This window comes from Hippichthys cyanospilos, chromosome 4, assembly GCF_059441005.1.
Source record: "Hippichthys cyanospilos isolate Australia breed blue-spotted pipefish chromosome 4, RoL_Hcya_1.0, whole genome shotgun sequence".
In the NCBI taxonomy this organism is placed as follows: domain Eukaryota; kingdom Metazoa; phylum Chordata; class Actinopteri; order Syngnathiformes; family Syngnathidae; genus Hippichthys; species Hippichthys cyanospilos.
The window spans coordinates 24514528-24541413 of record NC_142372.1 but is presented as its reverse complement, the minus strand read 5'-3'; the positions used below and the strand labels follow the sequence as shown (position 1 = coordinate 24541413).

The following is a 26886-nucleotide window of genomic DNA, read 5'->3' as shown; positions in this document are numbered from 1 at the left end:
CGGAGTGTGCCGCTTCGGGCGAGTTCTAAGCCTTAAATGTGCAACAGAGGGAATTTAAAAGAACCGTATTACCGTAGCTTTAAGGGCATTACGGTAAATGCAACACATTCTGCTGTCCGAAGCTATAACAGACGACCTGCGGAGTGCCACCCCCATGTAATATGATTTAATAACTAGACCTACGATTATATTGAAAAAATTCTGTTGGTCATTAAGAACACATTTTTTTGCATGTTTTTGAAATGTATTTTATTTTTTTTTAATGAAATACGGTCCAAATCTTAATAGTGTCACTAACAAGATCAATGTCTTCACATAATCTTGGTAACCCTTCATATTACTCAGGAACGAGAGTGCCAAAATTCAATAAATACATCATTCTCTAATTGTTATAACATCTTTCATGAAATGTTTTATTATACTTCTAAATATTTAATGAACCATACATCAGACCATTTTAATGAGTGTTGCGGTGTTTCATGAATTCATATTTTGTCAACCTCTTATTTCTTTTGATTAAAAAAATCATGACACTTTTATACATTTTGTCAATATCGGTCCTCCATAGATCCATGCGAGACGTTTCTTGCTTGCGTACCAGTTTGGGACACAAGACTTCCCGTAGTTACATCATCGCATGGAAATTGTCCGAGTGGCAAGATGGCTACCGAACCAAACAAGACTGAAATTCTAACTATTTTCAAACGACTGAGATCCATTCCCACCAACAAGGTAATGCAGTACACATTTCCTGTACGTAGACGATCCGGTCGGTGTCTGACAGTCGTCGGACTAGCTTCTAGTTTCATGGAGAGGCCCAGCTCCTCGGTCGCAATTAGCTGTAGCTAACAGCTACTAGCCGGCCGGTGAAGCAGCAAACATGGAAGGCCACGTATACGATTGTGTTGGCAGCTGGAAGCGAATAAGAATTGACACCTATGCTACATCGAAATCGAAAATGAACCCCTTGTATCAGGCAACTTTTCTACACTTTGGTAGATCGCGGTTACGTTTTCATGCGTAATAGGCAAGCTGACAGTTTGACAGGTGTTTTACAGTGTTTGGCTTCACGTCACGTCCTACTGCAGTATTGGATTTTATTGTACGTTTCCATGGATTACTTACCTCCAGTCAGTTAATTAAAGGGAGGTGACAGCATTTCCTAAATATTCTATATACTGTAACTGTGGTCAGTTAATAAAGAGATGTGGAGAAATTTGTTCAGAGCTGCAGACTTTTAAAATGCATACGTATGTACTGTTCCCCAACAGGTGTGTTTTGACTGTTCTGCAAAAAACCCGAGCTGGGCGAGTATTCCCTATGGCGTCTTCTTGTGTATTGACTGCTCTGGAATCCACCGGTCCCTCGGAGTGCACCTGAGTTTTATCAGGTGAGCTACAGCTTTTTTCTTTTTAAACCTTCTATCACGTAAAAAGGATGACATATGTACAAGACCACTTCAAGTTTTGCTGCAGGGTTCTTAAGTATGTAAATTAGTTAAATAATTTGATGCAATACATTTCCACGTCATGAAATGATGAAAAATTGGAACAATTGTATAGGAAAATATTTCCAACAAGTATTGTCTCCATTCCAACACTGTTGCAACACTTTCTATTTTTTAAAACAGATTATTTTAATGTGTAAATGTTTGAAGTACCCAGGTTAGAAATTCAATTCAAAAGCTAATTCAAACCTGTCAAGGGACGAGCGAGTAGCAATACAAAGTACAGCGGTACCTTGAGATTTTTTTTTTGTCCAGTTACAGAAAAATCTAATTTATACCAAGCTAAAAAAAAAAAAAGAACTAAAATTGGAACCTTCGACACTCAAAAGCAATTGCAGAGGAAAGCAAACAGCATAAAGTACTGTACAAATTAAACAGAAGGAAACGAGACAAGAATAAATGGCAGAAAATGTTACTACGTACATACAGCTTAAAAGTTCAGGCTGGAGGAGGGGGTGTTGTTCAGTGGAAGGAATAGAACCTTGATGAATGAAAATTCGAGGATATTGTCACAGTCAAGAGTGTGAGCAGGGGTAGACGTTTTAGAGGAAATTGGTTCTCTAGCGATAATACTTCTTCACAGCCGAACTGAATTTTTATTTCTATTTTGTAGTTCTTCTCATTTAGGAGACTTTTGCTTTTGCCCCCCCCCCTAGATCCACTGAGTTGGATTCCAACTGGAACTGGTTTCAGCTCAGGTGTATGCAGGTTGGAGGCAATGCCAATGCAGTAAGTTGACACTGGTCTGACAGGTACAGCACAAGTTTAGCCTAAATCAAGTGGAATTTCAAAAATGCATACTTTAGTCAGTTCCCCATTGTCCCATTGTAAGACATGCTTGAGATAACTAAATTTGTCTTTCTGTTTGAAGACTGCATTTTTCCGCCAGCATGGCTGCTCCACAAATGACACAAATGCCAAGTATAACAGCCGCGCAGCACAGATGTATAGAGAGAAGATTCGGCAACAAGCAAATGCTGCACTGTCCAAGTATGGAACAGAAGTGAGTAGAACCAGTTAGAAAGAATGCGCTATACCATTTTGGCAGTTGCTATTCTATCATGCGGTAGTTTGTTTTATTTTGAATGCTGACCTGTGACCGCTACATCACTGTGTCTTGTATCAGCGGTTATATAAGAGGTTCCAGTGCGTATGCCACATTGTAGCCCATGTTCAGAGTCCACACGGTGTAAACTAATGATGCTATCCTGCATAGCTGCCAATGTGCTATCAGTGTACGCATTCCATTTCTAGCGAAGGGGCCATAATTGATGATTGTCCTCATCCTTCCTCTTTCTTTGCAGCTATGGATTGACTCTTCAGGAGGAAGCACTGCAGCACCCCCTGAAAAGAAAGAACAAGACTTCTTCTTAGAACACACCCAGGTGGGTTATGAAAATATAAGTCCTCTTAAATTTTCACACTAGGTTTGGGAGAGCCGCTTGACGATAAAAGTACAATTCTCTTTTCACGCGCAAATTGATAATAGAAAACTTTTAGACGTTTCTAAACTTTCAACTGTGGATTAAATGTATTGTTGCTGCCGTACATCATTAAGGTTTCAACTTAAAGGGACGCCCGTAAATTTTACGTGTATGTCTCCATTGGTTGTAATGATTTTATTCACCGCTAGCCCAGATACAGTGTTCCCTCGTTTTTTGTGGTTAATGGGGACTGGAAAACTCCAGCGAAAAGTGAAATCTTTGAAGTAGAACTGCCCACGCTCTACCCCCTCCCCTACATGTTAAGTTCTGCACATTTCTCAGACACAAGTGCGCAGCCTCAGTCGACTAGTTCTGGCCAAAAACGCTCTTATATAGTACCAGATGTAGAAGAGCAGTCGTTTAATTTGAAGCAAACGTGCCTTCATTTAAACAAGATTTTGTGTTAGGGCTGCTTCAGACTCCATCTTAGAACTGAGCGTGGGAGTGTTGCAGTGCACCATGCACAGCTGTGAAGTGCTGGTCCTTTGGGGAAAAAAAAAAAAAAGAGCACAGAGGGAGCAAAAAGTGAAGCACGATGTAGCGAGGGAACACTAATGGATTTTTTATTATATAGCAGCTCAGTAAAAATGAATCTTTTGATGTCTATTGCCATCAATCACTACCATTGACAGCAACAGAAATCAAATGATTAATTCAATAAAAGCCTAGAGGGGAAAAGCGCTTAAAAGCTTAAAGTTCAGAAGGAAAAATATATATGGTTCAATAGGGAAAATGACAACCGATTGTATTTTGGTTACACTGGATTGTAATAATGTAAGAGGGAAAAACAAAGACAAGCACTACTTTTGTGTGCCTAAACCTATTAATTCAGACTTTATTCAGCAATAAATAATGTGAGTGCCTTAATAATAAGAGGAAAAACAAAGACTGGCACTACTTGTGTGATTAAACCCATTAATTCAGAATGTAAATTCATCTCAGAAAGGTGGCTGCATAGCATGGGTATCGGACACTCTGTGAAAAAGAGCAAATCGACCTAGGGAGGATACACATTTTTAGCGTGCAGTAGCAAAAAGAGATGGAAGGAAATCTTTCTCCCAGAGACAGCTCTGAGGTGAATTGTCTTCTTAATAATCTTGCAGTTTGAAGCTAAACATGTATATTCTGCACCAGATTAATACATAATGAATTGCAAATCTGAAAAGGGGTGATGAGAAAAGACACCGCTTACCATGCCAAGATAACCTAGGTAGCGTGTTAAGCACCATATTAAGAGCTTGGGTAGCGAAAAAGGGGGGCTTGGTTGGTGGGTGATCCTTTGAACATCAAAATATAAGAGCAATTTCTAGATTACATTTCAAGAAAGAACGGTCTTCTCTGCAGTCATAAAACCTACCGGTTATATAGCTGATCGGGAGCGCATGTATCGGAATGCATGTATTCTGATCAGCAGCCTCCATTTTGGCCTAGCTCTCTTCAATGCAACACAGCGTTTTCTTTGACAAATCAGTCTTGCCATTTTCGTTGCGAATCAGACCATTTCTGGCTCAAATAAATATCCATGTCACTTTTCCACTGACTTTCGTCAGAATACTCAATTTTAGCAATGACAACAACGATCTGGTATATATCACTTGATGCGGCAAGGAATGGCCCTGTCAATGACTTGACGTCACGTCCGTTCCCAAAATGTCCGTTCTTTAAAAGTAATCGGGGTGATTTTGGCCTAACCGTTTTGGCAGACAAAGGTTGAGACACAGAAATTGGAACACCAGCTATTTATCAACCTTTATTATATTGCATCCTTTACCCAAGACCTCAATTTGGATCCCCGCAGGTACACTTTAACGATACTCTTCCATATTGGTTTATTTCAGTAAAATATTTACCCAAATGCAGGTATTTTAAAAATTTACTAATGTGCTTGGAAATCACATCACCACATTTTTACATTTATTACAACAAAAACTTATGTAAAAAAATATACATCCTCATGGGAAAAAACAGTGTCCCTTTCATAAAGAGCAGTAGACACACATCTCCCTCAGCTAACATTTCTTTGACTTCAAAATCCAAAGAGTGGCTTAGCTAAGGCGATCAAATTAAAATTCCTACCTGAAGGTTGCTGGCTTGGTTGTCAGTACCTCACTGACATGAAACCGACCAACCGAGTTGATCAACAATGTCTGAGTGAGCTTCTAACTGTTTGTGTCACAAGGTCTTTGTGAATCTCTGATTGTGCACTCTGATATTGTCCTCTCCGAAGTCTTCAAGAGAACTACATTGTTCCTTGATCATCTGCCCGTTGCATCACACTGCAAGATTAAATGTAATTTAAGCTTTGTGACGTAAAGTGTGTGTCATTTGCAGTCCGTTGTTGATCTTCATGGAACTTTAGTGCTCTCTTGTTGTTGATCTTCATGGAACTTTAGTGCTCTCTTACATTCCCTCTGAATTTAGTCACAGATAGAAATTTCGGAACATGATGGTTGAAATATTTCATTCTGAAGTGGTCATCTAATAACCAATAAGTTGTGGGTTGGATCCCCGACCATTTTGACCATGTATTATTAAACAAGGGACTGAACTCCTGGTTGCTCCTGTTGCTGTGTCATCAGAAGGTAAATGAGTAGTCGGCGTAAAGCACTTTTAAGTACCTTAGGTAGAAAAGTGCTATATAAGTTAAATGCCATTTGGCATGTTCTTATTTCATCCTCAATTATGAATTAATGCAGGTTGCCCAAATGTCATTAAAACTCTTTCATATCATTTGGTAGCACCAATAGCAAATTTAGACATTATTCACATTAAAGATTTAAGAAATGTTGATTTTGTTGACTGTTTAATGTTTGAATGATTTCAGTCTTGTAATGAATGGAGCATGACACCAGCCTTGGAGCAGAATGGAGCCACTGTCACTGTGCAGCTGAAGGACACTGTGGCCAAAAGCCAAGATGACAACCGTTAGTAGAACTCGAACCGTCAGAATTATTGCACCAGCTTTGCTCCTAACATAGCCATTAGGTGGACAATTGATTTCACTCAGTGCAGCGCTCAACATGTAATGTAAAGGTACCTCTAAAAACAAAACAAAACAAAACACATGTAATGGTCTATGCTTTTTCTCAAATCATTTCAGAAAGTGAAAGCAACATTCCAGAGATCATTACGCATAGTGAAATATTCATCCATTTTTTCAACCGCTTATCCTCGCTAGGATTGCAGGCGTGCTGGCGCCTATTTCAGCTGTATTTGGCTACACCCTGAATTAGTTGCCAGCCCGTTGCAGGGCACGCAATGACAAACAACCATTTGTACTCTTAACCCTCTGATGCACAACATATTCACACCCCTGTTAATGCACAACATGGGTCAAAAATGACCCCCATCTAGTTCTCATGTTATTTCCTGCCGCCGGAGTTTTTCTTTGCTGCATCTTTTGAAATTGATGTATTTCATGATTTATTAATCCAAATATTCTTTAAAAATCTTGTTTTTCATTGCCACAAATCATTATTTATATTTTTTCTGCCATATCTTATGAACAAAAGTTATTTTTGTGACACTACATCAAGTTTACCATCATGGGTCAAAAATGACCCATTTATCCAAGTGCAATTTAAAAACAAACGAAGGGATATTGTGTAATATTTTTCTTCAAATAGTTATTTTAGATGCTATCCAGGGCAAACAATCCATACATTTGTTATAAGAAACGTGTAATTTTGCCAAACATCTGACAGATAACCAACAATGAACATGAATTTGATCAGAGGAAAATAAAACAGCACTGATTACATCATAAGAGCACAAACTGTAAATTCAGTTCTTACAATTCCTCACAAGTATCACAAATGACCACTGTACGTTTGTGCTCCTTGCACACGGGCTTCTTGCACCGGGAACAGCAGCTGTTGGCTTTTCGGTCTTTGGCAGATGGGCAGATCGCACACCTCTTCCTCTTTGCTGTGCCCTTGTCCTCTTTTTGTCCAGTGCTGCTTTGTTTTTCTATTCGGCATCTTCCCATTGCTTCTATCATATGCTTTTGGGGTGTGGGTGTGCACTCCAAGCGGCTCTTCATATGTGGCATGACCAGCTCTTTGCCCAGCAAAACTTGATGAACAGTCGGCGTGCATTAGTGACACCAGCCATGTAACCAGGGTGTTCTGTGGTGTAGCATGTGTAAGCATTGAGAGTGGCAATATATTGTACCACAGAACCATAGGCCATCTTCATGTTCTCCGCTTGCATTTGTAGGTGTCAACCATCTCTCCATGCGAACAGCTCTCCCAAGGCCACATGCCAGTTCTTCTCCCCCTTTCGTTCTATTGTAGTAGTGAATCACTCTCGGGTTTCTTCTTTGGAGTGTCATCCACTGCTTCGTCATTGTGCATTGTACAACAGCCTTTTCTTTCTTCTGCACATAGCTCACCATGGTCATGTTACCATTGAACCCGAATTCTGAGCTATGAATCAGCCGTGATTTGGATGGTTTCATGATTGGTGGTATGTCTGGCTTGTTCTGGCGAAGAGTCCCTACAATAGTCAGGTTCTTCTCATGGAGCTTCTCAGCCAGAGTGACACTGGTGAAATAGAACAGCTCTTGCAAGGCCACATCCCAGTTCTTCTTCCCCCCTGAAAGCAGGGTCAAACCAAAAAAGGCCATGAATTTCTCTTTCTTTATATTCCTCCACACTTTCCTAAGTGTCAGAGGTCCATATGATGTTTCATTGATCTTTTGGTGAAACAGCTCTGGATCCAGGTGTAGGTTTGTCCTGGGTAACTTCTGAGAACGCTATAGCTTTTTATTCTGCTGGAAGTGGGGGGATTCTCATTTCAGTAAGACCCCTTTTGACTGGGTCTATTGGACTTGGTCTGCGTTTCCTCTTCTGAGGACTCATCATCGGATGAGTCACCTATGTCTATGTCTTCTTCGTCTTGGAGAGCTGGACTTGAAGACACACTCACATCTTCAACTTGGGCCAGTGGCACATAGTCATCATCCTCAGATACTTCAGACTCTGAATCATTCCCAATCGCCTCCTCATCTTTTTCTTCAAACAGCATCTTTAGAGCAATCTCAGCTGTAAATTGCTGAGTTGCTTTACTAAACAGATGTGTTGAGTAGAGATGCACATTGACGAGATTTGCAAGTGTTAGATGACCAGGTGTTCGCACCAAATACATCCCTAATTACAAACATGCCAAATTTCAAAAGGTTCATACCAAAAACCACAGTGAAGGCAGGTGGGTCATTTCTGACCCATGTGAATGAAGTTGATGAGCGAATACAAAAGTTGTGTTTGTTCATAGAGTAAGAAAGGAAACATAAAAATGATGATTAGTGCTGAACAAAAACATGATATTTACGGAATATATGTGATAGTAAACGATAAAATAAATTTATTTCAAAAGTATAGCTAAGCAACAGTCGGGCTTACATGAGATAGCATAGAAAATAGATGTGGGTCATTTTTGACCCATGTTGTGCATTGGAAGGGTAGCAGTAAAAAAAGTGTTTTTATTCCAAAAGTATGAAGATAAATAATTGAGTAAGATTATTTATTAACCAAAAACAAGTTAATTGAGGAATACCTGGAATGCTGAAAGATAACATTAAGTTATTACAAAGATACAGCTCATAAAAACTTGGTCGGGTCACTTTTGACCCATGTTGTGCATCAAAGGGTTAAGAGCTGCTTAGGGTGTCAAATACAACTACCCTGCATGCTTTTGGAAACCACAGTACCTGGAGGAAGCCAGACTTGAACCCACGACCTCTGCATGTGAGGCGGACGTGTTGACCAGTCTTCAACCGTGCCGCCCTAGTGAAATATTGTCAGTCTTTATTTCTTCGAAGTTGATGTCTGTGGCCTACGAATAAGGAAACCTTCAAGTGAATTGCCTCGGAAATTTTGAAATTGATAAAAAGGCTCAATTAATGCTATCAGGCAATTCCATTATGTATTTGTTTTTAGGGGTACCTACTTTGCATCGTTACCTGTGTCCTCTTTGTAATTATATACAGTATGTGTTAAAGGTCGGGGTGCAAATTTTTTTTTTATATGTTTTGTAGTACATACATACTGTGTAATTTGTACCATAGTTCATAATGACAGTTCTTCAAACCGACCAGAGCATGTGGCATTGTAAGGATACCGGAAATGACCATATTAGAGCCAGCAAGCAGGCTTCACCAGAGTGATACAACACAGTTCCCTGTGCACAATGCTCCGTACTCAGTGGCAAGCAACGTGTTTGAATGCAAGGAACAGATTTTGACATAAATAAGCCAACATGCAGACATGTTAAGAGTTCTAACACCCTGTGAAACTGCCCATTCAGTAGGCTTTTGTGATGTCACAGCTCCAAACAAACTGCAGAGGACACAACTGATTCGTATTCAGTGATTACGCTGCTGAATAAGGACCCAATCTCATTACTTTATCATGACAGTTATGCCCTGTAATTGCTTTCGAGAGCTCTCTGAAATATTTTTCAAGGTTTTACACCCTGACCTTTAAAAACGATTAAAATAACTCCCTAGTTTCAGTAATCCACAGTAAGTCAATGCTATTTAGCCGTGCAACTTCCACATTATTTGATGACTGTTCTTAAACTTTGCTTTATTCAGAGCCAGAGGAAGGGCCGAGCATCGATGGTTTGAGCACATCACCCAAAGGCACTATGGGTGAGCCCGTTAACTAATCATGTTCATGCACATTTCTGTCAGAGTCATTGCTTGTTGGAGCGACTCCAAACTACCTTGTCACTTCTGAGACAAAAGTATTTGGGTCCTGGACCTTTCTGAGGCCCCGGTTATCATATTACTGACTTCATTCATATACCGTATAGAAGCACACTGATTTATGAATGTATTTGATTGTTCTAAAGCTGTGGTTTCCACAGTCACACAACACACACACACTGGAATGGTTCATAGCATGCCAACTTATGCACTGTAATGTGTGAATTGGTCTCAATAGGTTAGGAGTGAACAAAGAAGTAAACATAAACAGTGCAGCGTAGCCCTCATTCCCACTCTTGCAACTCCTATTGCGTCTTACTTGGCTTTGATCTTTTATGTCATGTAGCTCAAGCATCACCGCAGCAACCTTAACGCCACGTGATATGTCAGATCTGTGATGCATTTTATTTTAGTGTTCAGTCACGCACACACTTTTTTTTGTTTTTTTTTTTTTACCAAACTTATAAAGCTAGATAGATAGATAGATAGATAGATACTTTATTCATCCCCGTAGGGAAATTCACATTTCCAGCAGTATCCTCAAGTCGAGATATAAAATATGAGAAATAAAATACACAAGATACACATAAGTCCAGTACAGAAGTATACTTAAGGTGCTTGTTAACAGTGTAAACAGAATAGTGTGAATCGTTGGAGTCTAGTGCAAGTATAATTAAGGTGCTTGTATAAAGTGAATAGTGCAGTGCAGAGTATGAGGTTTTGAGTTTAATGTGAGCTTTTACTGCCCCGGGTGGAGTTGAAGAGCCTCATGGCATGGGGGAGGAATGATCTCCTCAGCCTGTCCGTGGAGCAGGACAGTGACAGCAATCTGTCACTGAAGCAGCTCCTCTGTCTGTGGATGATGCTGTGTAGTGGATGTGTTGGATTGTCCATGATTGATAGCAGCTTGTTTAGCGCTCGTCGCTCAGCCACAGTTGTCAGACTGTCCAGCTCTGTGCCCACAACCGAGCCCGCCTTCCTCACCAGTTTATCCAGACGCGAGGCGTCCTTCTTCTTGGTGCTGCCTCCCCAGCACACTACTGCATAGAGGAGGGCGCTCGCCACAACAGTCTGGTAGAACATCTGCAGGAGCTTTTTGCAGATGTTGAAGGACGCCAGCCTTCTGAGGAAGTACAGTCGGCTCTGTCCTTTCCTGCACAGAGCTTCTGTGTTGGTAGTCCAATCCAGTTTATTGTCCAGCTGCACACCCAGGTATTTGTAGGTCTGGACAAACTCTACACATTCTCCTTTGATGGTTACTGGTTCCGGATGGGGTTTAGGCCTCCTGAAGTCCACCACCATCTCCCTGGTCTTGGTGGTGTTCAGGTGCAGATGGTTAGCGTCGCTCCATGAGACAAAGTCCTGGATCAGTTTCCTGTACTCCCCCTCCTGCCCACTCCTGATACATCCCACGATAGCAGTGTCGTCTGCAAACTTCTGCACGTGGCAGGACTCAGAGTTGTACTGGAAGTCTGATGTATACAGGGTGAACAGGACAGGAGACAGCACGGTCCCCTGTGGCGCTCCTGTGCTGCTGACAACAGTGTCGGACGTACAGCCCCCCAGTCTCACGTACTGGGGTCTGCCTGTCAGGTAGTCCGTAATCCATGCCACAAGGTGTGAGCCTACTCCCATCTCTGTCAGTTTACCACTGAGCAGCAGAGGCTGTATGGTGTTGAAGGCGCTGGAGAAGTCCAAAAAAGTAATCCTCACTGCACCACTGCCACTGTCCAGGTGAGAGAGGGATCGGTGTAGCATATAGATTATAGCGTCCTCCACTCCTACCTTCTCCTGGTAGGCAAACTGCAGGGGGTCAGTGGCATGGCGGACCTGTGGCCTCAGGTGGTGTAGCAGCAACCGCTCCATGGTCTTCATCACGTGTGATGTCAGGGCGACCGGCCTGAAGTCGTTGAGCTCCTCCGGTCGTGGTTTCTTTGGGACTGGGATAATGCAGGATGTCTTCCACAGCTGGGGGACCCTCCCCCGTTGCAGGCTCAGGTTGAAGATGCGCTGTAGAGGGTCTCCCAGCTCCAACGCACAAGCCTTCAGCAGTCGCGGGGATACTCCATCTGGACCTGCTGCCTTGTTGGGTCGCAGCCTCCTCAGCTCTCCACACACCTGGGCTGCAGTGATCTTGGGTGGGGGGGAGATGTCCTCCTCTGTGCTGGTGTCTAGGGGGGGAGGGTGAGCTAGGAGGGAAGCTGCAGTACTCCGGGGTGGGAACGAGTGGGGGTGGTCAAACCTGTTGAAAAAGTTATTCAGCTGGTTGACTCTCCCCCTACACAAATAACTTAAATTTAGAACTTAAGTCGATCCGTGTAACAACGTAGCCGTGCTGGTTTTACAGCTTTAATATTTGAGTAAAGTCTGGGAAGAACTCATTACATATGAAACAAATGTCTTAATGGTTTTGTCATGTCAATGAAATGCACCCAGCTGAACCAGCTGCATATTTTACTTTTGTAAAAGTAGCATCTAGCTTTTTCTAATCATTTCCTGCTACTACATTTTGCAAGCTAATTGTGGGTTCGCCCTATCCCATTCACCAGATTCCATGCTATTGTCGGCACACGAGCAATGGAAATCCAGAGGTGATTGTTGTGGCTTTTGTTTTTGTCTGTGCCACTTGTCTGCCATAAAAGCTTGGGTCTCTTCATATCTCTGGTTACTTAGGTCCTAATCTCACGCTGCTCACATAAAGTGCATTAGCTACTCGAACAAGCTATACGTCAGCGTTGTGAGCCATTAAGAGTTATAGCTGTGTACCTGTTCCGACTCACTTCTTGGTATGTCTGCAATTTTGCTGCCAGCGTTTAACACATAACAGTGCTTGGACAAGTGGGAACCACAGACAGTGCTCATAGCTGACAGCTCGGCATGTGAGATGAATAGATTCTTCTTTTGTCTTTGTCAATTCACTTAACTTTTTCTCATGAAATGTTTAGAAGTCAACAAGCAGGGTTGTGAGTCATTTGTGGGCGGACACTTGCCATCTTTACTGTCATGCCAGAATGTCACAAATGACTTTTTGGGGGGGACTTGGCCATCTAAAGGATGGGTTAATATTGCTGTGGTTCGCTCTCTAGTGTTGCAAGTTGCAAACTGATATGTTTACCCTTTGGGTAATATGGTTTTGTTTATTAATAGGTTGCGCTTATTTTACAGAGGTTAAGCAAACCATTATTGGGAAGAAGAAGCCAATGGCTGCCAAAAAAGGAGTAAGCAATTTCATTACTTATCTATTTCACTCATCCATAACACATTCAATATAATATTGCATTCATTTCTGTTACCGCAGTAATTTGGATGGTCATAGAAACACTTAACTAAAGTGTAAACGATGTGTTTGCGATGTTCTCATGACACAGCTGGGAGCAAAAAAGGGTCTCGGTGCCCAGAAGGTAAGCAGCAAGAGTTTTACGGAGGTGGAAAAACAAGCCCAAGTGGCTGAGAAGATACGAGAGGAGCAGGCAGCCGAGGCAAAAAAGCAAGCGGAGGAGTCCATGTGAGTATATCAAATTAAGCTCTCGTGTGTGTCCTTGAAGAGAAATAAAGTGTTTCATATTAGACGCTTTCAATGTGACCCTCATTTTGCCATTTGCAGTGTGGCTTCCATGCGTTTGGCCTACAAAGAGCTGGAGATCGACAGAAAGCTTGAGGAAAAGAAGCTGAAGAACCTGGAGGGCAAGAGGAGGGAGCAGGCCGAGAGACTGGGCATGGGTTTCGGGAACAGGAGGTGACGTAGCAACGGTCGCTTTGCCACATCTTCTTTCATTCTTGCCTTTGTGATCATGCAGACTTTGATGCCCCCATCGTCATCAAGTTTGACCAACATTTTGTCAATGACAAGTGTTGTCATAAAACCAAAATTAGCTTCGAAGGTCGATACCGGTGCTGCTTAAATTCCCGCAATACGGGCACTGAACCGCTACCGCGGCAGAATAACATCTGTAGAAACTGCAGTAAACCCGTATCAGCAATTAAAACTTATGTATACTTAAAGGGAATTCAAAACTATTAGTCTACAAAATTTTTATTAAGTCCACCAAAAAGCAGGCAAGCTTTAAGATTTATTTAAGAAGACGCTAAATTACAAATCTCAATTTAATATAAGGAAAACCATTAAAACTCTTTAAGTGCGTCAGTTTGTATTGTATACTTATCTTATATCTACTTATTTATCTACTTATTGTTTACTTACCTTATTTTGAAATATCTGCTTTAATCTGGAAGGCCACGCTGTTTTGCCTGTTTACGTCGTCATTTAGCTTTTAGCGGTGTTCGCATTAGTCAAGGTTGTTACCGTTCTCGTTTCAAGAAAAGAGCTAGCAAACTCACCCAGCGTTTGAGTCCACGTTCACACGCAGGGACATTAAGATGACATTTATTTTGTGTTAACATTCTTTCAAGCTCTTTATTTTTTAATGTTCGGTTATAGCTTACTTTGAAAATGTGTGCTTTTGATCTGGAAGGCTGCGCTCTATGTCCGTTTCCTGTTTTCATCTTCCCGAAACTGATTGGCAGACCAAAGTCACGTTTTGTTTCCCTTCGCACCAAACGTCCTATCAGATGTCGCCCTATCGTGCAAACTGCATTGACTGCAATTCAAACGCGTCGCTTGTTACGCCGTTTTCTAACTTTTATTGTTTCTTATTTTCAGTGCCGTGTCACATTCAGTGATGTCTGAGATGCAGGTGATTGAGCAGGAAACCCCAGTGGGAGCCAAGACCTCAACTCGTTCCAAATTGGATATGTTTGATGAGCCTGGTTTCACCTCTGGACCTCCTAAGTACTTGTCATAACCTCACTTGTTTGGTTGTATTGGGACAGTCCAAGTTCAATTCAAAACGTCATTTTGTTCAACATCCAGATACAAGGATAACCCATTCTTGGGGGGTGACAGTTTTGGATCTCGCTGGGATACCGAGGGAGGGACCGCCTCCTTTAGCACCTCATGGGCTCTGGAAAAAGAAGAACCCAAAGAGGAAGTCACCATCTCCAGTATTCAGCCAATAGGAGAGAGGTATTGAAACATCTCTTGCGTATTGTGCATCTCATACGAGCATAATAAAAACAAAAGTTCATTTTGCTCTTGTACCCGTTCAAGACTTCCCAGTAGAAGAAAAACGGAGGTGTCCGCCCCAGTGTCGGAGTCGAGCGAGGCCAGGCAGAAGTTTGCGAATGCAAAGGCCATCTCCTCAGACATGTTCTTTGGCCGTGAAAGCGGTGCTGAGGTAAGCCCTTCGAATGGGGTTCTGTCGAAAACATGAACTTGATTTAACCCTCACATGCTGCTCGCTTGAAAGATGACCTGTTTTGACATTGGTCCACCCTAAAATGTGATGGCTTTCCCTGGGCGATAATATCTATATGTTGCCATACGACGTTCGGTTCCCAATATATCGAGTATCGGCTTTGAAACGGCGGCTTTGTAATATTTTGTTTTTTTTAAATCATTCTGCTCCGGGGTGGCTTTCGTATCATGATTTTTTGTCATGTGAATTGTGTTTTACTTGTAGATCATTCCAAGCGCTTGAAAAACACCCCATTAAACGTTACAATACATTACCTTTCGAGTGAAGCGATGTTCCAAAGCAAAAGCGGCGGAAGAGGAGGGCAAACAGCAGAAAGAGAAAACTTTATGAGACAAAGATAACATTTCATTCGTTTCTGCAGATGTAGTCCTTTTCCTTCTCACTCGCAGTGTTCAGGTTGTCAAAATCCGACTCCTACTGCTCCTCCAGCAATGTTATTGAGCAATAGACTCTCAGGTTGCGTTAAATTCAAATGGGGATTCTGAGATTTCAAGTTTTGTTTTATTTCGTTTAGTTTTTTTTAACAAATATTTTATTAAAAATGCTTTTAACTTGGAAGAGCTTGTACGAATTATGCTGAAAGCGTGCAACTTGAAAGGTATGCAGGCTAGTCGAGAAGCAGTGGTTAATCATCCTTTTTGCAAGGTGGCGAACTACAGGCCTTGGACTAATTAAACTGGATCCTGAACGAACTTTGCAAGCCATAACTAATGGATTTATAAAATCTTTCGTGGATGCAGGCTGGCCATGCACACAGGCAGTCCGCTGATAATGTAGAAACGACACTGAGAAAAACTTTGAGGAAGACTTTAATAAAGCAAAGGGCGCGTACCAAATACAATGTCCTAGTACTAATGTGCGTGACCCATGAAAAAAATTGTGCACCCGCTTTTATTTATTTTTATATATATATATATATATATATATATATATATATATATATATATATATATATATAGTGCTACAGTGCTTGACATCTTTCCATTCATTTAGAAAAGAAAACCATGTAGGTGTAGTCTGCACATCACCTAAGTATTTTACATGAAGAAAATTCTCATCCATGGCACTGAAAGAGTTCATTTCAGATCGCACATTAAGTCATGGAAAACGGTGGAAATCTTGCAACTGTACACATATGATTTATGGTAATAATGTCCAAGCAGGAGCTTGAAAGAGCCAAGAACTCGTCTGTATTTCTACTGCGTTTGCATCGAAATAGAGCCTGAGAACTAACTGCGAATAAGGCACGAAAAGAAATGTAAAACAAAGGAAAGCACAGAATGTTAAGTGGAGGGGGCCTATGTTGGCGTGTTGATTATGGTCTTTTCATGGCAGTATGAAGCAAAGAGCAGACTGGACGGCATGTCTGGAAGTACGGCCATCAGTTCAGCTGACCTGTTCGGAGATGGCAGTGACCATAAAGGTACGGCTCGTCGCCGCTTCAAACGTTGCTTGTCAGCCAAGGCACGGATGGACGTTGTTTTCTTTGGTTTCATTTCTGGCAATCCTGGCCTCAGGGCGCTCATCGGGCTTTGACAGCGTCCTTCCTGCCGGTCCGGACATCACTCAGTTCAAGCAAGGAGTGAAGAGTGTAGCAGGCAAGATGGCCGTCCTTGCCAACGGTGTCATGAATACTATCCAGGTGAGACCTCATCCGTGTTGAGCGGTCCTAAAGCAAGTGCTCATTTTCAACCCCTGGGTGTCTGGGGATTTTTCACTAGCCTGGCTGTACTATCGCCTCACTTTGAAAGGGTCATAAATTCAACACAAAAATTTCTATTGCGCCCCATTCGCGAGTTGCCTTTGAAAGAATTCATGCAAAAATCGAGGGAAAATGCATAAAGCATCGGGTTTTCAATATTTCCAAAATTGACAATCTTTCCAATTTTGAAAGGCAGTAAATGGGCCCGACATTTGACACCTTTAGGGTATACCTCTTGACATCCCGTTTTGCAAGCGTTTAGAAGGGACGGCAGCGTGGCATATTGAAAGTCATATTTTGATCATCTATGCAATATTTTAGCCTCCCAGGGTTTTTTCGGTAAGATTTTCTTTGATATCACACATCAAAAAGCCTGAGCGGTTAATGAATGTTCACTCGTGTCTGCGCATTGTTTGTTCGACCTCAGGATCGCTACGGTTCCTACTGAAAGCCTGGAGACACTGGCAGGAAGAATTACAAACAGCGCCATTTGACAGGTGCATTTGGGCAGGGATGAAACGAGAGAAGGGAAGGTGAAGAATTTGCATGAAGAAAGAATATCTTCCTTCACTCCTTACCTTTTTAGAGACTGTTGCTGGAGTGAGTTCAGTATTTTGCTCTCTCATAATTGTGTTCATATTTTCATAAAGCAAACTGTGTGGTTGTAGTGTAACGGAAGCAAGAGTTCTATCCACAGTTGAACTTTTTTTTTTTAGGTCTTACATTTTCAAAATTGTCTTTTTTTTTTTTTTCTCCCCCAATCAAGTATGTCCTTTTTTTTCCCGGCCATTGTGATATTAAATAAAAGATGCAGCAGTATATTTTTAGCATCACTTTGAACTCAACAATGTTTGCATCCGTTGTTCAGCTCGCTGATGCTCACAAGTGTTTGTCATATCACACGACGCACCGTATGCCAACCATCCTTAGCGTCTGTGACTTGTACATTTCGGTCTGATCATTAAAAATCTGATATCCTCATGTCGTTTAATGTCTTGTGTTTTCCAAACACACACAATGTCACTTAACTGATCTCTTTCAAGTCAGTGTACTTCCAGACTAAGAAGACACAAATAAATATGTTCAGTTGAGTGACTACTTAATCGCGCCGGGAGCCGGACACGTGATTGGCTCCCGGCGCGACCGCAGCGTGTGGCACTGAGAGCAGGCTCTTTTATAGGCACGCCTCTAAAACCCGTGGCAACCATGGGAGTTGGGGCGGGAATAGAGAACTGTCACGGTGTGCGATAGGACCCAAGAGCACTTGAGGCGGATTGGACTTGAGACTCGTTATGTAATGAGACAAGGCAAGTTTGGAGAGAAACAGCATCAGGATTCCCGCAGATAAAACACGATCCACTTCCCATAAGTAGACGACGATCTGACAAAAGGTTTCACAGAAGGAATTCAACTTACGTACTAGTAAAGGGCTTAATGACAAATTGTGAAATGCATTTTAAGTGACATTGAATATCAAGGATAACTGGCATAAAATCTTAAATGATACTGATGCAAACGGTGACACTGAGTTTTACAAACGGTGATACGCACACTTTGGGACAGATAACAACTCCTGCCCTCATTGGTCGATGGCAGGGGGGCATGGCAGGGGTTGTAATCTACTCCAGCCCCAACACCCCAAGAGGCAAACACGTGTCTTATCGCCGTGGCCGAGAGCCGCAGTCCCTCGCTGTAGTCAGATTCCAATGGCATAACTGCTTTTACCGAGATTTCTTTTGTAGTGAATTGGAAATTCAAACGTAAGCTCTAACTGTTGTCACGTTTGGTCAGCTACAGGTTTCACTTTAATTAGACTTCCGGGCGCCGTGCTCTCCGTGAGACTTAGTTACTGTATAAGGATACTAAATTAATATGTTTACTGCAGCAGTTCGACGTCTGAGGAGTGCTCGTGGTGCATTTACAGTTAACGTGTCTGTTGCACAGAAAACCTTCACAGCCCCCCTCCCCCTCCCAAAAAAAAAAAAAAGATTCGCAATGCACTGAGGGTGTGATTGGTGATCGAGGTAACGGGGGATCATTGTATTACAGCTTACAGCTTCTAAAGCGTTTTAAGAGTAGTCTAGCAGTAGTTACAGATATTGTGTTCACTTTTTGGTTTCAGTACAAAAGTTGTAAAAAGAATTAGTTTGAGTGCAATGTGGCAAACGGTCAGCTGAAGTTGGCTGGGGGGCGTGGCGGAAGTTGCCCGATGAACCTGTCGTCTGACGGACCGACGAACTGACAATTACAATCTTCAGCGTGAAAAATATAACGCAACGACAACGAAGAGATAGGGGCACTAACGACACGAATGTCGGACCAGCAAATACATGTTACCCACCTCTGCTGAATACAATGAGGTTTTCCGTTTGTGTAAAAATGTACCTACAGAATTATGAAAATGTGTAAATACAGTTTTTGATTGTACACCAGCTCCAAACCGTTGCAACAAGAGTTACTATCAATTGCATCCACCTAAAACTTGTCTCCCCTGCATCAAATCCAATCAAGACAGCTTCATGACAGTTGTTACGAATATGAAGAATTTCAGCCAAGTCCAAGAGAAGTGATGGGAAAGACAAGCAAAGAAACAACAGAAAGTGTTTTGAAAAAAAGATTTATTTCAGGTGCACTTGTACAGGCAAACGCTGTGGTGACGTGTCTACTGTTCATGCTCCAACGATTATGTTTCGCTGCTCTATCCCCAGATGTAGAAGTAGATCTTCTGCCAGTTGGGAAGGTAATCCATGAGAGGCCCTAAACAAAAACCCAGTTTGTTAGGAAGAATACAGTAACGTTAAAAATAAAACTGGAACATAATGAAACCCATTTTTGTACCGCTAGTGATGGGAAACCACTTGTGATATTTTTTACTCCTCAAGATGGTGCTCTTGTTTTAAAGAGAAAGGCTAATGCAATGTAACATTCGTGCCATATCTGGAGCTCATTCTGTTGCTGAGGGGTTGAGGACCTTCTACGGCCCTGTCCAGCTCTTCGAGAATAACCACCAGTCTCCTGAAATCTCCTCCATGTTCTGAAGATTGTGCTGGGAGACACATTAAACCTTCTTGCTGCAGCACGTGTGGATGTGCCATCCTGGAGAAGTTGGAGAACTTGTGCAACTTCTGCATGGTTAAGGAATCGCCTCATACTGCCAAGTAGAGATACTTACGCAAGCCAAAATCAGCACGAGTGGAAAACCAGCCAAATAAGATCAAGAGGGAGAAATCTGAAATGACCTCCACATGTAAAACCAGTTCTGTTTTAAGGGTTTTCTAATTGCTGTATTGCTGTAACAACTGCACCTGTTGTTAATTCCATGAACACCAATACAGATAAAATTGATTAACCAGGCCCACAGCTGCTTAATCAACCGGAAAATTATCATATAGGTTTATTTCAATTCATGCCAGGCCTAATAAAAAAAGTGTTCCTTTAATTTTTGTGAGCTGACATTTAAATGACATTTTCCTCTGGGGCGACGTGACTTGAGCTGAGTGGAGACGGAGGTGAGCAGAGACCAACCCGCAGAATTTATTGATTTATTTTCTTAAACGGGAACTTTTCTCAAACTAGAACATATCACTGGCGATTTCCTTCTCTTTAATCCATAATAGAAGAAGCCTCTCCATTTTGTTGTCGATCGAGGTCAGTCCCCCGGCAAGGAAAGTCTTGCCCTTAGAAGATTGCCGAGCGGTTACGGCCACACTCACAAGCAAGGTTAACTATGCATGCGCCTCCTTCGTATTTTTTTATTATCTCCTGCTTGGTTTCTATTGTCATCATCCTCTTACTTCTTCCTTTACCGCCACTAGCAATTTTAGAAGCCATGTCTAACAGATAAAGTTTGCAAAGTCTTCACAACATTCCTTCCTTCCGTTTTTCACTCATTTTCTCTCCTTCCTTCCGTGCCGACCAGCTGTGCCATCAAGCTAGATGAAGGCGTTCGACCAATAGCATATCGGCGTTTCTGTGATTGACGTGACGCCGGCCAATAGCATCTCCATGAGTGAGACCGGGACTGTGACCTTAATCGACCAATAGCATATCGGCATCTCCGTGACTGAGACCGTGACTGAGACAGTGACTGTGACATTGTGAGAGCAATAGCGTTCTAAGTTGCCGTGACATGCGTCAACTACTGATTTTGTTGACATAGCAAAGCAAAATTATATGTATGAACACAGTGGCCGGCATGTCGGATTGTTCGTAATACGAAAGGTTTGTGCTTAAGTGGGGGACAAAAAACTCCGCGGTCCACGCTCATAAGTCGAAATGTGCGTAAAAGAGGGTGTTCGTAAACCGGGGGCCAACTGTGTGTGTGTGTGTGTGTGTGTGTGTATATATATATATTATATATATATATATATATATATATATATATATATATTATATATATATATATATTATATATTCATACACACACACACACACACACAGTATATAGTCAGTAGTTACTTACGTGCTATGAGGCCGATTCCTGGAACGTTCTTGGCCAGAAGTCGCAGCAGGAAGAGAATCTTTTCCCTTCAAGTAAAAGAAAATGATTTTACTCTGAACTTTAATTTTTTTTCTACATTTTAGATCGATAGAAACAAGATTTTGGAGAACATGAAAGCTTATAGTTGAAGTGAGTGGTTCTCAAAGTGGGGTCCTTGGCCTGGCTCCAGGAGTCTGTGAAAGAATTTGGGTAAGCAACTCATTCGCTGCCAGGCCACTAAAAACGGTTCTTTGACGACTATAGGCAGTGAAAGGGTTCTATACCTAAAGTAGTTGATTACCCTTAGTACTTCCTTTGGAAATTTTTCTTTAAAGTTACCAAATGCACGAAGCAAATTAAAGAAACGCTGGCATGTTTTTTGTCACATTTACAACATACTCACTCAGAATATCTGTCATAAAACGGGGAACGAACAAGATAGTAGAGTAAAAGGAAGGCTCTTTTCCTCATCTCTTCCCTCTCCCATCTGTTATCAAATTTTCTCCCATGAAGCACTGCAAAGCTGACAGGAAAATGGACAAAGAAAGGCAATAAAAATCGGTAGTTCTGGTCATGTCAGAAAAGAAAAAAAAAACAAAAACACAATAGAGTCAAAACGTGTTCTAAGACAAGTCTATGATCACAATGTGAGAGACACAAGATAACACACATCAAGTATGCCTCTCAATTTCCATATCACCCTCAAACAGTCATACCTGACACCAGCTCCGTAAAATAACTTCCCTTGCTAAAAAAAACCCTATTGACAAACCTGGAAAGCTCCAGACCTGCCGAGACCAGCCAAGGTTTCCAGGATTTTTTCCCGCATAGTCCGAGGCTGAGTACTGCCATCAAAAAAGTCGCGTTAAGGACAACTGTATAATTATATCTTCAATACAGATGTATTGGTTTTGTAATGGCTCGTTTGTAATGTTAATAAACGTTAGGTGCAAAATTGTGTTTGGGATTTTACAGAACCTGTCAAGATGTCGGGCCATCAATACATGTGGATGTATGAATTCTTTACAATTTATGCCTTCCACTCTCAGTTAAACCTTTCCTTGATGTAACACAATTGAGCTTGCACTTTGTTGCCACCCAGTGGTCAACATAAGTAACGGTTAGGGTACATCCATCCATCCATTTTCTAAACCAACAGAATTGTTTTTAGTGTTTTGTTAACAACCCAAGTCAATCTAGCATGTCTGTCCAAGAAGCTGTTGGCAACTTACACCACCCCTGCATTTGAGTGAATTCAGGCGGAACGAGAATGCAACTAGCATTCATGTCCACTGGATAGCATTATCATGCTTTCCTTGATAATGAAATGCTGGATGTCAGTTCTTTTATAACTTACTTAGATGAAAGTTTTCAAAACCTTTCATTCAAATTTGTCTGAATTTGTTTAAATTTCATTTCACATACACTACAAGTAAAACAAAGTATTGCTGAAGTTGAATTTACGAAAAAAAGTACGTCTTTAATTAGGGAATGAATTAAAAAACTTTGTTCTTCATGGTCACAATGACTGTTCAGTGATTGTAGTTTGTACTGTAAAGATGCAGCAATATTGCAGATAAACATGCAAGTCGGTCAAATGGTATTTCAGTAAACAAAAAGGGGCGCGGCAGATGAAGCGGGATTTTCTGCATTGACCGCAACAAAAACAAAATAATGAAGTCGACGGAATACAAGCAACACACTTTTGGTCTCCCATCACTCCTATGTGTGCCCGGCTTGTTTCCGAAAACCAAGCTCAGGACTCCCATTAATTTGTTCACCGCAATAAAATTGACAAGTCTTGACCTGTCCGCGGTTAAAAATAAAAAGGTTTGGGGACAACACTAAGGGGGTTATCAACACTGGGGGGCACGGGTGAGCTGAAACCTAACCTCACCGACTTTTGGGGGCGGGGTTGCACTCTGATAGACTCATTCACAGTAAACACATTCACAAATAAGCAGTAGCTTAAAGCTGTCAAATCCCAAGTCAATGGAGCCAGATCCAAGCAACTCACACTGGCAGTATATTGGTTTTGCACACAAAACAAGGAACCTGCCAATGAGTGGATGGCAGCGAATTGAAGGATACAATGTACAAGGGGTCGACTGATATACACAGTTTCAGCGACAGTCTCCTGTAATCTCAGGGCCGTCGGTTTGCTGTGGAGCTTCTCTTCCCTCAAGTTCGGACCCTTCTCACCGACCGCTCCCCGCACGGAAGGACCTGCCCCATCGCAGACAAGTGGCAAAGTGGAATGTTAGCCTCACTCCAATACCAAGTACCACTAGGACTCTTGATACACAAACCCCTCCCCCCAAAAATGACAGATTGTTTTTAAAAGAAAGACGTACCTAACTCAACACGCGAACTATGATATGACACCAAATCATGATCCGACATGCCTTTGAAGTTTCAACAATGCCTACCGCTGCTTAGTGATCTGATGACACGGCCCGACCTTTGGCCGACAAAGCATGTGTTCTCTTGCTGCTGCACGCTACCTTCCTCTGTGCATGACAAGAAATGAACATAAGGATTGTTGTGAAAATCTTTTTGTTTAAATGAAATAAAACTAGAGTCAAGATATTCTGATCAAAAAAGACAGCAGTATGTACATCACTCACCTTTGCAATCTATCTCTCCGCCTCTGTCAAGAGGGATGATGGGCGGTGAAGTCTGGATGCCCGATTTGTACTGAAGAAGAAGCACAAGGCGAAAAACTGCCCTTTGGGAGTAATGGGAGATTAAAATTAAGTCAGATGAGGACAGGCAGAACGTGAACCTGTGATACTATACTACTGCATGTTCACACGTAGCAAAGGACATTTAAACGCAATGCCATGATTGAATATAGCACTGCAAAGCCCCTGGCTATTTTCTAAACCACTTCAAAGTTCAATTCATTTTACTGTCGCAACATTAGTTTCAGCCTTTAAAAGTACCAAAGTACCGTCATCTTGTCATTTTAATAACACAAACCATGTGTTTTACTTGGACATCCATGTGTTTTAATTGGACATCCGTGCGTTTCAATCGAACATCCATTTCTATATAACCACTAAAATCAGGGTTAGACTTATACTTGCATTGCTTTTGGAAAATTCACCAAAATTGAAGTAAAAAAGGGGGTTCGACTTATAAATGAGGTTAAGCTGTACTAAGAGAAGTACCGTACATAGCGATGTAAATATATTCAAACTGTTCACCGTTATGTGACGTGATATTGTTACAATGCCTTAAGTGTGACTGGAAAATCTGGAATGGATGAAAAATAAAACTGAAAGTCTACACTTGAATCCTATCATCATTGTTTTATTTCATATATTTTATGAAAAGTGTGGCAAAATTATAAACACTTAAAAAAAGTGTGTAAGACTCATACCGTTTTTAGTTAAAAAAGGAAAACATTAAATGATTATAAATTTCAAAAAGGTGTAAATAAATGTGTTCTCAACGACCAGCAGTATGTTTTCAATGTAATCGTAGGTCAAGTTATCATTAAATTATATTACAATGGGGGGTGGCACTTCTCCAGAGGCGACCATGTTTGTTATAGCTAAAGACAATGGTAAGTGTGCCACCTACAGCACCTCCTGCTGGCCGTCATGAAAAACGGTCTAAATCTTACACAGTGTCCCTTTAATGACGTTTCAAATAATGTACTTCTGTGTCCTACTTTATGCATGCCACTGTTGATGACCTTACTTCATAATTTGAATGAGTCCAATGACCAGCCAGCAGCCCACTTCGCCGCACAGCTTTTGAGTGGCCATCTCCAGGAACACTTCCACATACTCCAACACAGAGAGCCAGGTGAGGATTCTCTGCTGGGAGATGGACTGAACATCAAAGGCGACAACACAAACGAGAAATGATCATTAAGGGTTGATATTAAGGGATGAAAATAATCATGTAATTCTTTTTTGACTATGTGGACAATCCAATCCAAAAACTATGTCTCAGTTAAAAAAAATATTCTTACTGTGTGCAATCACTATTGAGTTTCTTTCATTGTATGAAACCATTCTTGGACGCACTTTCTCTGCCCATATTTTCTGTCTCTTGGAGTGATTGGAGGAATCTGTGTTAAGTACCAGTGAGAGCGATCCATGGGACTTCAAAAAGGCTCTATGAAACTCATGTGGCTGCTTGTGTGTACATACGGTGCTGGGTACTGAGTGCGCAGCTATGAGCAGGAATGCTTAAGTTCCGTGAATGGAAAAAATCGTGGTTGATTTTGGGAAGAAAATACTGTAGTGTATGGTATTGTGCCTTAAAACATTGATGAAAAAAATTAGACAAAAACCAAGATGAAATTTGTACAGTTATTAATCAAATACAGTGGGCCCCCGGTTTACGAACTCCCTGTTTTACGTATTTTTCATCTTACGAACGTGGACCGCCGCGTTTTTTGTCCCCCTCTTACGCACAAACCTTTCGTCTTACGAACAATCCAACATGCTGGTCAGTGTGTCCCCACTATTTTTTTCGCTTTGCTGCGTCGACAAAATTAACTATTCTCGCATGACACGGAAACGCCGATATGCTATTGGTCTTATAAAGTCACAGTGACGGTCTCAGTCACGGAGATGCCAATATGCTATTGGTCGATTAAGGTCACAGTCACGGTCTCAGTCATGCAGATGTGGATATGCTATTGGCCGGCGTCACGTCAATCACAGAAAAGCCAATATGCTATTGGCCGAATGCCTTCATCTAGCTTGATGGCACAGCTGGTCGGTGTGTTGTGAAGACTTTGCAAACTTTATCTGTTAGACAGGGCTTCTAAAATTGCAAGTGGCAGTAAAGGGCCTAACTGTACAGTAGATTATGTAACTAATTTTTAATATGTGTATAAAGTTGTGATGTTTTTACCTAAGGTTTTTGCACGCGTTGCACGCATTCACTAATTAACATAGGTTTGGATTGCTCGTCATACGAGCAATTCGAGTTACGAGCGTAGCCGCTGAACGGATTAAGTTCCTAACACGGGGGCCCACTGTACGGTGAAACCTCAAGATACGGTCAGTTCTCTACATTTTACAAAAATTACTCAGCATAGAAAAGAAACAAAACAAAACTTGGAATCTCAAAATTCCTATTTGAATAAACGCAACATGAGATTCTATAGCCTCTTAACACGGCTGTCAGTTTAGGTTTAGCAGTCGGATATTATTGCACTTCTTGGGATCACGTACATAAACTTACTACGAATGACTTGAACACTGTGCTGGTGAGGAAGACCAAGATATGACTACAGGGGCAGACAAGAAGAAAATGCTATCTTCGTATCATAAAGTTTTCCCTTAACCAATGCAAAGCATTTTTGGGTTAAAAAAAAAAAAAAAAACAGGCCATCAGTGTTTGTTATTATTCTTTAGAACCCTTCAAACTTAATTTGTTTTGGTTCACAAAAAATATTCTATATGTGTATTCTTTTGGATTAGAAAAGAGATGTTTTGGGATTACAGTCGAGATATCTTCACAAAAATAAACAATTAACTTAATTATTAACAAAATATAATCAACATAAAGTGTCAGAGGTGTTCTCAAAAATAAATCATTCTAAACAAACATTTGTCCACAGAAAAATATTCAACTTAAAGTGTCCTCTTTTGGGATCATAGTAGAGATGTCTTAACAAAAATAATTAATTTGACAGGTAACGAGAGGTGGCACATGACAA

General features: G+C 41.4%; 2 protein-coding genes across 2 annotated transcripts in view; one reads left to right on the top strand and one right to left on the bottom strand.

Annotated features, from left to right (window-relative positions):
* The first annotated feature begins 585 nt into the window (after positions 1 to 585).
* arfgap2 (ARF GTPase activating protein 2) lies at positions 586 to 17698 on the top strand. Its single transcript, XM_088413275.1, has 16 exons — positions 586 to 732; positions 1272 to 1390; positions 2164 to 2236; positions 2379 to 2510; positions 2812 to 2892; positions 5816 to 5915; positions 9587 to 9643; positions 12866 to 12918; positions 13069 to 13205; positions 13305 to 13436; positions 14361 to 14489; positions 14571 to 14723; positions 14808 to 14934; positions 16351 to 16438; positions 16533 to 16657; positions 17145 to 17698. The coding sequence occupies exons 1-16, from the start codon at positions 661 to 663 to the stop codon at positions 17163 to 17165; spliced, it is 1599 nt and encodes a 532-aa protein (XP_088269401.1). The 5' UTR covers positions 586 to 660; the 3' UTR covers positions 17166 to 17698.
* Positions 17699 to 19318: 1620 nt separating this feature from the next.
* The window catches only part of pex16 (peroxisomal biogenesis factor 16), a 13648-nt gene continuing 6080 nt past the window's right edge, over positions 19319 to 26886 (bottom strand). Inside the window, exons 4-11 of the mRNA XM_088414147.1 lie at positions 24906 to 25039; positions 23825 to 23925; positions 23627 to 23707; positions 23289 to 23423; positions 21970 to 22042; positions 21601 to 21720; positions 21180 to 21244; positions 19319 to 19474 (exon numbers count right to left, since the gene is read on the bottom strand). Of these exons, the coding sequence (XP_088270273.1) occupies positions 19416 to 19474; positions 21180 to 21244; positions 21601 to 21720; positions 21970 to 22042; positions 23289 to 23423; positions 23627 to 23707; positions 23825 to 23925; positions 24906 to 25039 (768 nt within the window). The 3' untranslated portion in view covers positions 19319 to 19415. The remainder of the gene's footprint in view (positions 19475 to 21179; positions 21245 to 21600; positions 21721 to 21969; positions 22043 to 23288; positions 23424 to 23626; positions 23708 to 23824; positions 23926 to 24905; positions 25040 to 26886) is intronic.

Bases quoted from the DNA above. Each gene is read 5' to 3' on its own strand.
- arfgap2 (XM_088413275.1), top strand. From the start codon at position 661: ATGGCTACCGAACCAAACAAGACTGAAATTCTAACTATTTTCAAACGA. The intron at 13,437-14,360 runs GTGACGTAGCAA...TCTTATTTTCAG, and splicing joins ATGGGTTTCGGGAACAGGAG to TGCCGTGTCACATTCAGTGA. The intron at 16,439-16,532 runs GTACGGCTCGTC...TCCTGGCCTCAG, and splicing joins AGATGGCAGTGACCATAAAG to GGCGCTCATCGGGCTTTGAC.